Here is a 16,799-nt window from a genome sequence, read left to right on the forward strand (position 1 = left end):
AGTTAGAGCCCTACAAAATAGGCAATATATTTATGGCATTTTTATTATTGTTATTTTTTTTACTAGTAATGGCGCGATCTGCGATTTTTATCATGACTGCGACACTGCGGCAGACAGATCGGAGACTTTTGACATTATTTAGGGACCAGTGACACTTATACAGCGATCAGTGCTATAAATATGCACTGATTACTGTATAAATGTCACTGGCAGAGAGGGAGTTAACACTAGGTGGCGATCAAGGGGTTCACTGTGTTACCTAGGGAGTGATTCTAATTATGGGGAGGAGGTGACTGAGTAGGGGAAGAGACCAATCGGTGTTCCTATTTACTAGGAACACACGATCTGTCTCCTCTCCCCAGACAGGACGTGGATATGTGTGTCACCAGCAATCTCGGGTGCCCAGAGGACATCGTGGCCCCGAGTGACGCGCGCATGCCCCCTATACCGCAGGGAAGCCAAGGATGTCATATGACGCCCGCCCGGAGGGACAGAGTGTTTCTGCGGATGTCACATGACTGTGGGCAAGTAGGGAATTGGTTAAGCAGTTAAAGCAACATTTTTGTTTTTTAATTTTGAGATAAAAGTTCTACATAAATAAATAAAAACTGATCATTGTAAGCACCACTGTCAGTATTAAATGGTTTGTCTCAACCCACTAGATGCTACATCTGCAGGACAGCTTGTTCTGTTGAAAAACAACAAGCTTACTGGCCAGATCACCAGGTAAAATAAAGGGAAAAAACTCAAACTCAAAGTAGTACAGCCATCATATCTAAGAATTGGTAAGCTGCAATATAATGAATGGTTGCTTTTTGGTTTAATACCGTTTTAATAGAAGTGTACAAAATGAGTTTAATCCCACCAGTTTATACAATTCAATATTTACAGTTTATGTTTATTGAATGTTTAAAGGGAAACCATTATCCTTTTACGGACGTATTAGCTCTATATGTAAACGTGGTTAGCTCAATGTAAATACTTGTATTGATGAGTGTTAGCCCTCATTCACATGAGGCGGACTCCGCTTCCACGGAGCCCGCTTCGGTCCGCCGGCTCAGCGGGAGATCTCTCCGTTGATCTCCGCTGAGCCGGCGATGACAGGTCCCTCTCTGCTCACTGAGCGGGGAGGGGCTTGTCAGGCGCCGCTGCTGCCTAGGGAGAGATTGGATGAAAAAGGACAGCATGTCCATTTTCATCAGATCTCGACCGATCCGATGTAGGGCCATCCGTCTGCTTTTTGCGAATCGGACCGGGTCGGATGTCAGCGGACATGTCTCCGCTTACATCCGTCGTTCCATAGGCTAACATGGAGCGCCCGTTCAGGTCCGCCGTCAACTGACAGGCGGACCTGTATGGTCCGATCATGTGAAAGCGGCCTTAAAGTGATTGTAAAGCTTTGTTTATTTCTTTTTTAAATAACAAACATTTTAAACTTACCTCCTCTGTGCAAGGGTTTTGCACAGAGTGGCCCCAATCCTCCTCTTCTGGGGTCCCCCGACAGCACTCCTGGCTCCTCCTCCGCATTGAGTGCCCCCATGGGGAGCCGCATTGCATGGGGACACTCGTGCGGGCGAGCTCCCGAGTCCTGCTGCTGCGTCCATTGACACATACAGCAGGACTTGGCCCCACCCCCCCGGCTTCCATGTCACTGGATTTGAGTGACAGCAGTGGGATCCAATGGCTCCTGCTGCTATCAATCCAACCAATGAGAACCAGAGACAGTGGCTGGAGCTGCTGGGCTCTTGCTTGCCTCTGGAAAGGGTTCAGGTAAGAAAAAGGGGGGCTCTGGGGGGCTGCTGCACCACCACAGAAGGTTTTTCACCTTAATGCATAAATTGCATTAAGGTGAAAAACCTTGAGATTTTACAACTCCTTTAACGTTTTATAAACCATTTTTATATTTAGAACTGTAAATATACAGTATATGTAGCCAGGTGCTGCTATTTGTGGCTGCTGCCCTGCCGTGCTGAACTGGTTACCAGCTATTTCAGCAAGAGGAGGGAGCTGAGCAGAAAGAGTTCAATAGACTGAGTCAGAAAGCAATGCACTGTGGGAACTGTAGTCCTAATCAGAGACACTACTGTGTAATCAAAACCTTTTAAGCTACATTCCCTAGAGAGGAGATTGCTGGTAAGGGTATCTGAGTTCTCTGAAAAGTCATCTAACAATGAATAATATTTATATACCCTGGTATACAGATAGACACTAGAAGGAGCATTTCCAAATCTATAAATGATAACATATATGGAACAACAAAACTAAATATGTAAAATATTATCAAAATGACTTTCATGTTATTATTATAATAATGACACAAAATATGTAGTCTAGAAGCTTTCCCTTTCAAGGACAGTCCAGCAACTTCAAATATTTCTGTTTTGGACACATGTTCTCAAAGTGAATTATCTACCAGGGAAAATAGCTGTTAACGAAAACTTAAAGAATAAGTACCTTTGTAAAAAAAAAAATAACAAATGCACATCTTTTTGTAGGTAAAAAAATTTGCATTTATAATTTTTTTTGGAGCCTGCAAAGCATTGTACCCACAATCAGCAGATCGCAGGTGCAATGCAGGACTCTTGAAGGTTGTCTGTGTAAGCTGTCTGCTCGTACCTTGTACGGGCAGGCAGTTACCCAATAACAGGAAGAAACAATGAACTACCTACAGCGCTCAACAGCTCCCCGGTAGTTCATTGAGACCTAAAAGCCTACAGTTGAAAGGGCTGCCGATACTTGTAATTCTCCCATTCACAGAACTCTGTGAAAGCATGCAATAGTTGGGTAGACGGAGCCCCGCAAAGCCATGTTTTTTTGAAAATTGTGACAGTGAATTTTGGAAGAAGATCCCTGGTTCACTGTGACTCCAAAGAAAAATGTCCTTTATTTTCCTACAAATAGAGCTTTCTTTTGACGGTCACCTCTGCGGTTTTTATTTTTTGCGCTATAAACAGAAAAAGAGCAACAATTTTGAAGAAAAAACAATATTTTTTACTTTCTGCTATAATACATATCCCCCCAAAAAAAGTAAAAAATGTCTTCATCAATTTAGGCCAGTTTGTATTCATCTACATATTTTTGGAAAAAAAAAATCCCAGTAAGCGAATTTTGAATGATTTGCGCAAAAGTTATAGCATCTACAAAATAGGGGATAGATTTAGGGACTTTTCTTTTTTTTTTATTGTTTTTACTGGTAATGGCAATGATCTGTGATTTTTAGCAGGACCGCGACATTGTGGCGGACAAATCTGACCCTAAGTGACACTTTTTGGGGACCAGTGACACCAATACAGTGATTAGTGCTAAAAAAAACACGCTGATCAATGTATAAATGACACTGGCAGGGAAGAGGTTAACACTAGGGGACGATCAAAGGGTAACCTGGGTGTGTTCTAACTGTGTGGGGGCTCACTGGGACAACGCAGAGATCGCTGTTCCTGATCACTAGGAACAGCAGATATCCCTGTTGTCCCCTGTCAGAACGGGGATCCACCTTGTTTACATAGGCAGATCTCATTCCTCCTCTCTGTACCACGATCGCGGGTGGCCAGTGGACTAAAGTCTGTGGGACTCGCACGTGTGCTCCCCCGGCATGCAGCAGGCATGCACACTCATAGTATCTCATGCATGAAACTACGTACAGGTAGGTCTTTCATGCAGCCGGGCCGCCCTGCCACAGTATAAATGCTGTGGGCGGTCCGGAAGTGGTTAAACAATGATATTGCAATGATATTGAGATACAATAACTCAGTAAGGAACTTTACCTGGAATATCAGTTTCAGACTGATAGCTAAAAACCTTATAGTGAATTTGTGGATTTGTAATGCAGGGCAACAGCCACTTAGAGAAAAGAGAGTTAGTTCTGTGTAAGCTTCCGGTTATGCACTTATCTGACAGTCATTAGCTATGCACCAGCAATGTCACATGGGAAGAAAAGGATTGAGTCACATCCTCCACCATAATCAGAAATATTGCATATATTTCATCACTCCATGAAACTAAATGGGGAGGTAGAGAAGAGAATAGAAGGTATGTGCGGCTATTGGGTTTTTACTAATTTAGTAGATCAATCCCATTGAATCGGTACACATAGTATGATAGAGTTGGAAGTGTTCATGAGATTAAGGAACAGCACTACAGGGTACAATAATACAATCTGTAAGTATTATTTGAATCAATACTTTACCACCTGTGGTTTGCTGGCCAGGAAACTGTCAAAGCTGACAGCCAATCATAGGCAGTGGAGCCATTACCCATCCCACAACCGCACTTATACATGCCCCTTGCATATGTGCGGTTGCAGGACAGGGAATGCCTTCATTGCCTACGATTGGCTGTCAGCTTTGGCAGCTTCAAAGCAGTACTTGTGTCTGAACCCCTCTGAGCTCATCCCTATTTACCATCTGGTGGACAGGTTTGCACTGCAGTCATTTTTTAATCTTTATAATTTTGTTTGCCAGTTAAATTTGTTATTTTGCTATTATAGCCATTTTACATAATGGTATTGCATCAGCCTAACTATAGCCTTGTTTTTTTTAAAGAGCAAAGAGCGTTTATACCCCCATAAATATGGTCAGCTGTACAGAAGTAAGAGGGAAATTTCGCCAATGGGGCCACAGACAGCAGGAGAAACCTCTTAAATTCTATCTAATCCCAACTCTATCCAAAACTTAAAAAAAAAAAAAATAGCCTGAATTCCATGCACTATTTTATTTATTTTTTTAAAAAGATGAGAAAAAAATAATTTTAACAAAAATACAATTGACTATTATGTTTTTGCTCTTTGTACCTTGCCAAGGAAGCTAATTCCAATCTATTGTTAGAGCTTTACACAAGCATAATAAAAAATTAAGGAAAAAAAAAAATACTAAGGGGTTGATTTTCTAAAACTGGGGAGTGCAAAATCTGGTGAAACCAATCAGCTTCCAGGTTTTATTGTGAAAGACTAATTGAACAAGCTGAAATTAGAAGCTGATTGGCTACCATACACAGCTACACCAGATTTTGCATAAATCAACCCTATAGTATTAGTTGTGAAAAATCATCTGATGGAAAAAGATATCACAACAGTTAATATATGAATAATTTTTAGTTGGATTTTAACATTTTTTTCTCAAAGCCATCTAAATAATCTCCCAATGTACAATATGGCTGATGAAGGAAAAGCACACTAGAAAAAATTCTTCTTGCCAATAGCAACCAAGCAGCATCCTGTTGCCATATCAGCAGTCTATGTCAAAAAAAATGAAAACTAGAATTCTGATTGTTGCTAGAGGCAAAAAAATAAATAAATAGTGGTTAGCACTTGTTTCATACATCAGTTGGTATACACTTTCTAAATAAAAGAACTGAAACCTTTGCAAACAACTTGTTTAAAACCTATGGAGACTACATATAAAAATGAAACATTTAATAATTATTTTACTGCATTGCCCCAAATCATTACTGCTCCAGGTTATATATTTTTGATTAGAAAATATTTCATGTTTCTGTGTACCATAATATCAACTGTTATTATCAAGTACAATATACCTTACAGATAAACAAGCAGGTCTGGGAATGCATAATCTTTAGCTGTTGCCCTGTCTCAAAAACCCGAAATAAAGTCATACATTTGGATTAGTTTGTATTTCTTTATGCATAACTTTTTAATATATATTTTTGTCAAAACTGTTGAGTAAAAAAAATTATGTCTAAAAATTTTTATTTTTTTCATCTATTTTATTTATTTTTACATAATGTTTTATAATAATTGCAAGTGTTGTTATAAAACACAAAAAATCCCAATGCACATTGCTGCAAGCACTATAAAGCAAGCCTGCTCCTCCTTTCACCAGTTAATAAAGCTACATATATCAATCATAACAATTATAAATATGTCATTTTTTTTTTTTGATATAAGTAAAAAAAAAAATGATATATAAAAATATTTTTTCATTTTTAAGCTATTTTATCTATATTTATATAATGTTTTATAATGATTGCAAGGGTTGTTATAAAACACAAAAAACCATTGCACTTTTGCACATTGCTGCAAGCACTATAAAACAAGCCTGCTCCTCCTCTCACCAGTTAATAAAGCTACATATATCAGTTTTAAAATCTGGGTTGAAAAAAAAAAAATAATAAAAAAAGATGACAGTCATAATTATTTCCTATATTCCTCCACTTTTTGGCAACAATATGCAAAGAAATTGCAATGCTTCTTTTATTGGGTCCTTTTTCTTTTCTCCTCTGTAAGGACCATATATGATTGTATAAATCTACAGAAAAGAGCAGGTTACTGTGAACAAGAACCCAATATTGATTTTTCTGCGGTGCAGTAAAGCATCTCCATTCTATTTGGCTTCTGTCAGAGACACTCTTTAACAGCTGGAGTCAAATTGCACTATTTACAGCAAGAGTCCCTGTCAAACGGACCATAAGTATTCGAACAATACACTATTCAAATGGCACTTTGCCACACAAATTGGTGACTTGATGAATGCCCTTTTGTTGAATGTGGAAGCCAATATTAAAGTTCTTTTTTTTTTTCTTTTTTTTTTTACTATGAGATTTTTAAATAAAATTAAATACATTTTTTGTACCGTCACACTGAAACTTGCCCTGGAATGAGTTAAAAATGTTGACTGAAAAAAAAAAAAAAAAAAAAAGAACGATTGCACTGCATAACATAGGGATTGTGATGTTGAAAATAATTAAAATCTGCTTAGATACATCAAAGATCCTTGACAACATTAATATGGATCTTGTGTCAACTGCATTTGTCACACAAGGCCGAGCAGTGGCCTTCTGTTACTGGGAGTCCACTCGGCACGTGCACTACAATAACTAAATAAGAAAGGACAGGGGACCATGAAATTAAGGCATTCTTCTTTTGTAACACAGATTTACATGAGCACAAACGCTGTGACATGGCAAAGTCTTTGAAGTTTGGCTGTGCTGAACAGCCCTCTTCCTGCATTAATACGCAAATCGGAATAGCTTAACCTGCGGGTCTCCCCGAAAGCATGACAACAGCAGTAACTGAGATACAACCAGAGGAATACTTTCCTATTGTCTACTGTTATAGCAAATTTAATGCCCTATAATAAAATGTCAAAGGTAAACTTCACGTGGATTTTAGAAAATATTGCAATACATATATTTAAAAGCAATTTAAACTCAGAAAATATTTTTTTAATAACTAGGAATAACATTAAGAAATAGGTTGTAAAATACTCTGGTGTAATCTGCTAGAATGTAGAATAATATACTATGGCTTACTATAAGATATTAATTTTAATTAAGTCTTGACACCTCATGTTTGCTTCAAGTGCTGAGTCAAGGTAAGAAGAAATAAAAAGTCCACTTTAAAATAATTAGCAGCTACAAAAAGAAAATTTGACTATACAGCACTTCATAAATTAGTCAAAGTAACATTATTCTGTTGAGCTTGCCAATTTTAAAGTTACAAAACAATTGAGTTATACTATTATGAATGATCTTCAGCAGAACCCGAACACAGAGTAGTTTAAAAAAAAAATGCAGCCTTTATGTAGCTGTCCCTAAAAAAAAAAAAAAAAAAAGTGTTGGAAAGTTAATTAAAAGGCATCAATGCTTCTGATTTTCTACAGCTGATTACTTAGCAGTATGAATGTAGAGGTAAAAGCGATGTCTGCATTGAACGCTGACATTAGACAGATCTGCTTGAAATTAAAATGCCTGCCAGATTGGTTCTACTGGTTTTAATAGTTTTTTGCTTATTTTTTTTATGTACAGGGTCCACTACTGTACAATTACACAAATAACATCGCTAAATTCCATCTTAAATATAATTTCCTGCAACTGTTATCTTAAGAAAGGGTTTGTCAGATTTAAATATATTAGAGGTTCATTCAGGTACATAATAAATAAAAAAAGGGGACAGTTTAATTGTGTTAAAGCAAAAATTTGAACTTTGTGGGGATTATTTACGAAAGGCAAATTCACTTTGCACTACAAGACCAAACTACAAGTGCAAAGCGCACTTGAAATTGCACTGAAAGTGCACTTGGAAGTGCAGTTGCTGTAGATCCAAGGGGTACATGCAAGGGAAATAAAAGACAGCATTTTAGCTTGCACGTGATTGGATGATAAAATCAGCAGAGTTTCCCCTCCTTTCAGATCTTCCCCTCAGATCTACAGCGACTGCACTTCCAAGTGCACTTTCAGTGCAATTTCAAGTGCACTTTGCACTTGTAGTTTGCACTTGTAGTGCAAAGTAGATTTGCCTTTCGTAAATAACCCCCATAGTCTTTTGGCACCCAAGACAAAAATTGTAATATGTGCCCTCCACCTTTCCCCTGGGCTGAGATGGCATGGTTGCCCATACAGCAGTTGAGTTACATAAATGACATTTGCTTTCCACTTTTCCATAAAATACTAAATAATATTGGGGTAGGGGGAGGTTGCATTGTGTCTATACCAGTTTGCTTTAATAACAATGAGTATGGTAAAACATAACCAGATTGTTATTATCAGTATGATAACCACGTGCCTTCTATTTATGAAGTACAGTAGGTTATAACTCAAATGCAAATTTTATTCATACAATTTCTCCCTTTACTAAAGGCAGGCAAATGATATGGTTCAAACAATGAGAATTATTTTTATATAAATTAATGATTTTTTTTTAAATTAGGGAATTTTTACAATATGACACTACAAAGAGAAAAAAATGAAAAAAGGTTTATATACAAGTGGTAAAAAAAAAAATCAGCACAAAATAAAGTGAAAAAAAAAGAGGGAAAGATGAGGTTAGAAAACACTAATTAGGGTTTACTACAGGTTCATAAAGGGTTGAATAGAAACATATTTACTGAAAAATACACTTTTTTTTTTACACCCAGGTTTGCAGAAACTGATATGTGCAGATGAATGCAGTGTTTATTCATATGGGAACCAATGTCAATGCTTCTGAGCCACAAAGCTAACAGCCCAGCCCTCCTGATTACAGGAGAATGTCTTTCCCCTATGTAATCTGCAGTGTACCTGCTCTGCTGTCAGGTTGACAGCTGTTTCCTGCTCCAGACATATTACATGGAAACTGTTCTGCCTGTGTATTGTGCAGGACACTGCTGTCAGTTTGACAGCAGGGTCCTCTGGAAAACTAGTGAAGGCAAAAGAGGCTCCTACCTCAGCACCACAGAGGCAAAAGCTTCCCTGCCAAGGACTGGCAATGCTACCAAGGCTCCCACCCCCCACTCAAGACTGACAATTTTTGACGCCCAGAACTAGTTCTAGTTCCAGGAATGCACATCACTGTACAAGGAGGTGTAAAGGTACACACATTCCCAGCATTGGAGTTGAACTAACATTTTAAAATGTCTACTAAGTCCAAAGTCTTCCAAGTTTTGTTTCTGCCATCTTTATTATGTTTGTTAAATAACTTTAGGGTAGCAAACGTGGATCATTTTAAATATAACCCGTTGTAAAATTATTAGAGCTGAACTTGCCAACTTGTCAGAAGATTCAGGCTTCAGGAGGAAGTCATCTCTATTGTGGCTTCACCATTTATTGAGTCATCTCTCTGGAACAAGTCTGTACATATCAGAGGTTTCACGTACATTAGCCTACACTGGCAGCTCCTAAACTCAAGTTTAGGAGTTTTTGGCTTTTATTTGCCAAAGCTCCTAAATTCAAGTCCATAAAAGCCTATGAGGTTGATTTACTAAAGGCAAATAGACTGTGCTCGTTACAAAGCGCAGTTGCTCTGCAAGAGCAGTTGTTTCAGAACTTAGTAAATGAGCAGAAGCTCTGCTGCTTTCTATCATCCAATCACGTGCAAGCAAAAATTCAGTTTTTTTTTATTTTCCTTGCATGTGATTGGGTATTCTTTGCAAAGTGAAGCTTTTCCTCATTTACTAAGCTCTGGACAACCGCACTTGCAGAGTGCAACTGCACTTTGCAAAGTGCACAGTCTATTTGCCTTTAGTAAATCAACCCCTATGTGTCGATGTAGGTTTTACGCAGAATTTAGGAACTGCCGCATTTAGGTGAGCTTCAACCCCCCTCTCCTGAATATGGCAGAGAGTTACATTCAGTATACGTTTTGACCGCCAACCGTGGGAATTCAGTGATTTTGCTGTGTTTTGCATTTTCCCATGGCCACAGTAAATGTAGGCCAGTGTACATGAAGCCTTAAGACACTTGATATGCACTGGCTGGTTTCAGGACAGTGACTCAATACGAATGCCCTGAATTCTACACTATTAAAACCAAGTCAGCAATAGCAAGTCCCATATTTCTATTCCCTTGCAGCAAGCATGTTGATCTAAGCAAACTTGGTACACACTATACATGTTCATCCTCCACTCAACAATTAAAGGAGAGTTACAGTGAACCTGTTATTTTCTTTGTGGGAAAACTACATTTCACTTTAATCATTTTATTAAAACCACAGAATAAAACTTCAGCAGGGCGATAATGTCCAGTTCCAACTCACCTTACCTTCCAAATAACTAGGAATCCTCATGACTTTAAATCTGGCCGTACACATATCAGATTCTTACCAATTCCATAGGAATGGCATGGGTGGCCGTCGGCACCACCCGACTCATCAAAGTTGATTTTTCCAATGATTTTTGTCAGAGAAGCCAGGTAGAAAATTCTTGGCTGAACAGCACCTGCATCCAATTGGCTGTCAGATTATAATAGCAAGCGCTGCAGATTTGTCCAGCCACGCTGTTTAGTGGGGATAGGAGGTTTGAGTGGATAGAGGGTTCTATGGGGCTGAACAAGAAAAATGCTTACATGTCCAACTTTGGAGGTAACCTTTTTCAGCAGTACACTTACAACAACAACAAAAAATCATTGAAATACTGTAGGTGTAGCAAGTCTATTATAATCCGTGAGAATCAGTGAGAATCTTGTATGGGAGCTGGGCACATTCTGAAGGTTACCACTTGATTAAAGGGATTTTTGTTTTTTCATATATGTTTACTGAAAATAAATATTTCCTCTAAGAGATGCTTCAAATAGAACTCCAAAACTGTGTCATGAGAAACAACCAAAGTGTTGATCAGTTTAAACCACAGGTAACAGATAACACTGGTATATTTTTTGTTTCCTACCTAGACCTAGTACTGTCAATGCATTGTAGGGACGGACTTCATGCACTGATATAATATTAATGTAAGACACAAAAATATAATTATTTGCTACACATAGTGGACAAAACATTGGAATATACATCCTTAAATCACAGATCAAGAATCAGCAGTTCAGGTCTAAGCAGTATTATCTGACATGCTATGTTGTCTCCTTACTTTGTTTGTTGACTTATCTGGATGGATCAGATTATGGGACAGGTTTCCAAGTTTGTACGAGTTTGATGACTTGAACGTTGTCCTCGAGTTTCTTTGTGTCTCTTGCGAAGTGTTTATAATGGAATCTGTCATTTCAATGGTAAAATCTTCACAGGAGGTAAGGATCGCTTTTGCCATCTCTCCCGTTTCATGGCGTTCCAAAGTACCTAAACAAATTGCAAATGAAAGGCACTATCAGTGGCTAGTCAGTGGAGATGTAACTTGGAATAAACAAACAGTGTTGACATCTGAAGCATCTTCTCCTTTTTTAAATTGAAAGAAAAGCCTAAGTATAACTATACTTAAAAACATTGTTTTCCCTACTTATCCTGGCTGACCTATATCAATAAGATCTGTACTTACCTATTTTAAAACGGCTCTGGTCCGGTCATGTGTTCATACAGCTCCCATTCATCTCTGTTAGTAAGCTGCTGCAGGGGAGAAGAGGGCGTTCCAACAATAGCTGAGCCATGGAAGCCTATGGGTGACCTCACGGCTCCTGCTATTCCCAGGCATTGTTGGGCACTTGCTGATACAGGGGGGCTGGGGCTTCAGGATCACATGACCAGTGGAATAAAAATAGGTATGTAAGTGGATCTTTTTTATACAAGATAAATAGTGGGTGGGGGGGGGGGGCATTTTTAATCTTTGCTTCCACTTTACCCACTTTAAGCTCACATATAACCTACAGAGATGCAATGTTTCCCTATTATCCAATGGGACAAGCACAAACATTTTTCTCATAGGATACCAAATTTTAATTTAATCAGTACAGTTGTCATTCAAAAATACAATAAAAATACACTACAACACATTACATCACTTCCCAATTTTTATTCTGTCGTACGAGAATTTTCATCACTTTAGTAAACTCTTCATTTTCGATATGAGACTAGCATGCAAAAAAAAAACAAAACGGAGGATCCTTCATCCAATAATCGCATTGTGTGCACCAGGCATTAGTTTATAGTAACTGTGGGGCAGCCTTGCTTTTCTTTAACTTCTTCCAAATTAATAAAATCTCCCAGAAAAATCTAGGAAGCAGGTTTAGGTTTCTTTTTTACCAATCTTGTTCCTACTGTGACTGTGCTGCAGCAGGAGTTTTCCTGAATACTGTTTATCTCTCATTTAGACATGTCACGATTTGTCCCTTTATTAACTGCACCAAAGTTAGAAGGCAGGAAATTATAGGTAAAGGTGTAGAAGAGCCAACAGTAGTGCCTGATAAAGATCATTCAGCTCCATGATCACAGCAAAAAGGAAAATCTAATTTCAATCAAATAAAAGAAATACACAGCATAACACTGATATAACCAGGTTCAGCTTTAAATATGTTGACCATTATGCAATATGTACTGAAATATATGGAATCTATAATGTTTAATAGAGGGCTGTTAAATTATTTTAGGTGGTCATTAACTAATATTCTCCAAACGAATAGTAAGCATTTTGCTAGTAATTAGCTTCTACCGGGCTAATACAAGATAGACAATGAAAACCAGAATTTGATTGATTGTTCAGCAGAGCCCCTATACAGGAGGACCAGGAAAGGTATAAATTCAAATACTGCCCTCTAGTGCTCAAAAAGGTAAACAGCTAAGCATGTTATGAATAAGGCCACTTTTTATAGGGCAATAAATAGCGTGATCCATTTTTATGATGAAAAACCTTTACAGTCTCTGCACTTGATAGCACTCATTGTCTCAGCGGGATATCCATCTGTATGCAGAGAAAAGATGGTCTAATGCAATTCGGTCAGTCATTTCCATGCTTGTCCTCAGACACCGAATGCCATGTGATATTTGTGAGTCTTCAGAAGGCATTTTCTTAATAGCAAGACATGCATATACATATAGTTATTAAAAATCTTTTGGTGACTAAGGAATCTATAAACACTAAGTTAGGTTTTCATAATGATAGAGGAGACCAAACACTAGACAATAATAATGCTCAAAACTACCAAGGAACTTTGTACATATTCAGATATCAGTTCTGAGCTGAACTTCACAATTACACAGACATTGTACAGCCGTAATTACAGCTTCAATCATTTCATATCAGGTCACTATTGATTGGTACCACTAGATATTTTTGCTCATATGAGTTATTTTTTGCTTTGGGATCTAACATCAAAGGAGTCAGCCTGGCTGAATAATGATCTATCCAGGCAGCAGTAAGAAAGCCAAAAATGTAGGGACAAATGAATGTGTGCATACTTCAGGGGTCTTGATATGTTATATAAGATTGTTTTTTGCTAGCGGCAGTAATAAGCATGTGTGCTCAGTCTGGGTACCCCCAACCTCCTGCCAATCTCTTCTCAATCTTCAACTGGGTGTACAATTAGAATTCTTGTTTTTTGCTGTCCCAGAAAGCTAAAGTACCCATAAGTCCTACATGACAGAATTGGACAGCTATTTAAAAAGACTGGGAACAGTATTAAATAGGATAAAGCCTTGTACACACCACTAGTTTTTTTATTTTGTTCAACCCAGCGGGCTGAACGAGAAAAAAACTGACACCTCTGGTCGGAGCGGCTTTACTAACAATTCGATGTTAGTACAGTGATCTCCGCTGCTGTTCTATTGTGTTCTGACAGGCAGTGGCTATATTCTGTCAGACCGGCCGCCATACACATGGGCCAAATGTCGGACGCTATTGAACCGGCTGATGTCTACCGACATTCGACCCGTGTTTACTGGACTTAAGATCAGTTTGAGGAGCCCTTTGAAGGATCGCTTTGATGGTTGGGAATATCCCACCACAAATTCATACTACCATGGTTTCATGGCTAGTAGGTGGCAATTTATGGTGAATAAGGATATCCCTGCCAAAGACACATTCTTCATTGGAAATGTGATTTTAGTAATGCATGACCCTTTTAATGTACCTGGCAAGTTAGTTTTTTTAAAATATATTTAGGTAGGTAGTGATAAGCAAACTAGGCAAAGTTCAGTTTGCATGTGGTTTAGTGAACCCAGTGGAAAGTCTGTGAATCCTACCTCCCACCTTGCAATCCACCTTCTCCCTATGCTGGTGGGACAAAGTCATACACACAGGCCGAATGTCGGCTGGTTTTTAATGAAACCGTCCAATGTTGTCCGACATTCGGCCTGTGTGTACCAGGCTTAAGATCAGTTTGAGGAGCGCTTTGAAGAATCACTGTGAATAAATGATGGTTGGGAATATCCCACCACAAATTCATACTACTATGGTTTCATGGCTAGTAAGTGGCAATTTATGGTGAATAAGAATATCCGTACCAAAAACCTGCACACATTCTTCATTGCAAATGTGCTTTTAGTAATGCATGACCCTTGTAATGTTCTAGGTAAAAGTGAATTTTTGGAAATATATTTATTAGGGTAAGTAGTGGTGAGCGAACTAAGAAAAATTCAGTTTGCATGTGGTTTAGTGAACCCATTGGGAAGTCTGTGAACCCTGCCTCCCACCTTACAATCCACCTTGTCCCCATGTTGGTGGGACAAAGCCATACACACAGGCTGAATGTTGGCTGTTTTTTATTGAACCAGCCGATGTAGCCCAACATTCGGCCTGTGTGTACTGGGCTTAAGATTAGTTTGAGGAGCACTTTGAAAGGATCGCTGTGAATAAATGATGGTTGGGGATATCCATTACCCTTGTAATGTTCCAGGTAAAAGTGAATTTTTGGAAATATATTTATTAAGGTAAGTAGTGATGAATGAACTAAGCAAAGTTCAGCTTGCATGTGGTTTAGTGAACCCAGTCTGTGAACCCTGCCTCCCACCTTGCAATCCACCTTGTCCCATGTTAGTGGGAGAAAGCTTCATCCTCACATCCTGCCCCCCAAAAGGAATGTGGGTTTTGCATTAAGGGGGGCTTCTTGGAATCTAGAAGCCCCCTTTATAACAAAAGGAGCCCCCAGATATTCGACCATCTGCCCCCCCAGCAAAATTAGTATGTGATAAAAGTATACTATGTTTCGCAATTTAAATACATTGTCAATCACTTTGTCCAGCAATCAACATCAATCATGATGACCCGCTACCATGGTGACCAGCTGCTTGGCTTTGTTGATCCCCACCACAACAGTCCACCTCTGAAGATCTTGCTCCACCATACAACTGCAGCAAAATTACAGATCCCTGGCCGGCTGCTATTTGTTAAACAAATAAAAAAAAACACAACCAGTGATCTATCATTTAGTGGTGGTAACACTACCACAGCGCTAACTCAAGTGCTTATGGTGCTCTAGTGCTACTTATGCTAAAGGACAACTACCCCGCTGTTTTTTTTAAAGGGACAGTACACATTAAAGAAAAAAAAAAAAAACATTCCTCTTAAAATTTATACTAGGCCCTTATCTATGCATGCAGCCTTGGTGGCCAGAAAAGGGGGAACAGCAAGTGTGTGGCCTCCCTTTCACTGACCCATACTGGGCCACATGCCTTCATATGTTTGAAGTGAAAATCAGTTTGAGTTTTATAGGTTTCTGACAAATGTATGATAAAGGTAACAATACATAAAGCAGACAGACTATAGAGTCCTACAAGGTTTAAACACTTCCCCTTCTCAACTAGTGGGGGGAGCCCTCCACAAAATTACTACCTCCAAAAACCAAATACTGCTGAGGTAGATCCCATATCCATTTCTTTTTTGTTTTTTGGAGGTAAAGTTAACAAAAGCTTTATGGTATTACTCCATAGCAAGGACACAGACAGCAATAGAAGCCTTAGAGGGGTTCTAAACCTTTCCCACCACCCCCCCCCCCAAAAAAAAAAGTGTTTTGACCTAAGGTATACTTGAAAGAATACATTAACCACCCACCATCTCGCCCTCCAAGGCAAACTTGTGAATGGATATATATATATATATAAAACAGATTAGAAGGTACAATTTACAGACACTATATTTACCTTTCTGATGGCCTGGGGGTTGAAATGCTGCCTATTCATTGTTACCCACTCTCTGTATGTATTTTTCATTCTTAGGTGTGTAGAACGCCAGCTCCCCGACCATTTGCAGTAGCTCCGCCCATTGGATTGTGCTTCACTACAGGACATATGATCCAGCAGCAGGAACCACAGCAAATGGTGTGGGTAACAGTTATTCAACACACAAAGGGTGGAACTCCTGCTGAGCCAGGGGGCAGAGGCACATCTTTTATAAATATCTGTTTTTTAAAGGGGTTGTAAAGTTAAAATTTTTTCACCTTAATGCATTCTATGCATTAAGGTGAAAAAACTTCTGACAATACCGCCGCCCCCAGCCCCCCCGTTTTACTTACCTGACGCCTCGAAAGTCAGCTTTGCGTTCCCAACATCTATTCCTCCGCTGACACTGGCCGCTGATTGGCTACAGTGGATGGATTGGAAGCAGCGCAGCCATTGGCTCGCGCTGCTGTCAATCACATCCAATGACGCGGCGCGCTGGGGGGTGGGGCCGAGTGATACAGTGAGCGGCTATAGCCGCCGGCTGTATCACGGGAGCCCG

The 16,799-nt window shown here is 39.1% G+C and overlaps 1 protein-coding gene across 5 annotated transcripts in view; it reads right to left on the bottom strand.

The window, feature by feature from the left end:
- WDR72 (WD repeat domain 72) overlaps window positions 1-16,799 on the bottom strand; it is a 501,920-nt gene that overhangs the window by 266,798 nt on the left and 218,323 nt on the right. For all 5 annotated transcript variants that reach the window (XM_073618748.1, XM_073618747.1, XM_073618749.1 and 2 more), the window contains one exon: window positions 11,289-11,494. In XM_073618748.1, the coding sequence (XP_073474849.1) occupies window positions 11,289-11,494 (206 nt within the window). The remainder of the gene's footprint in view (window positions 1-11,288; window positions 11,495-16,799) is intronic.

Source organism: Aquarana catesbeiana, linkage group LG03, assembly GCF_042186555.1.
Source record: "Aquarana catesbeiana isolate 2022-GZ linkage group LG03, ASM4218655v1, whole genome shotgun sequence".
Taxonomy (NCBI): domain Eukaryota; kingdom Metazoa; phylum Chordata; class Amphibia; order Anura; family Ranidae; genus Aquarana; species Aquarana catesbeiana.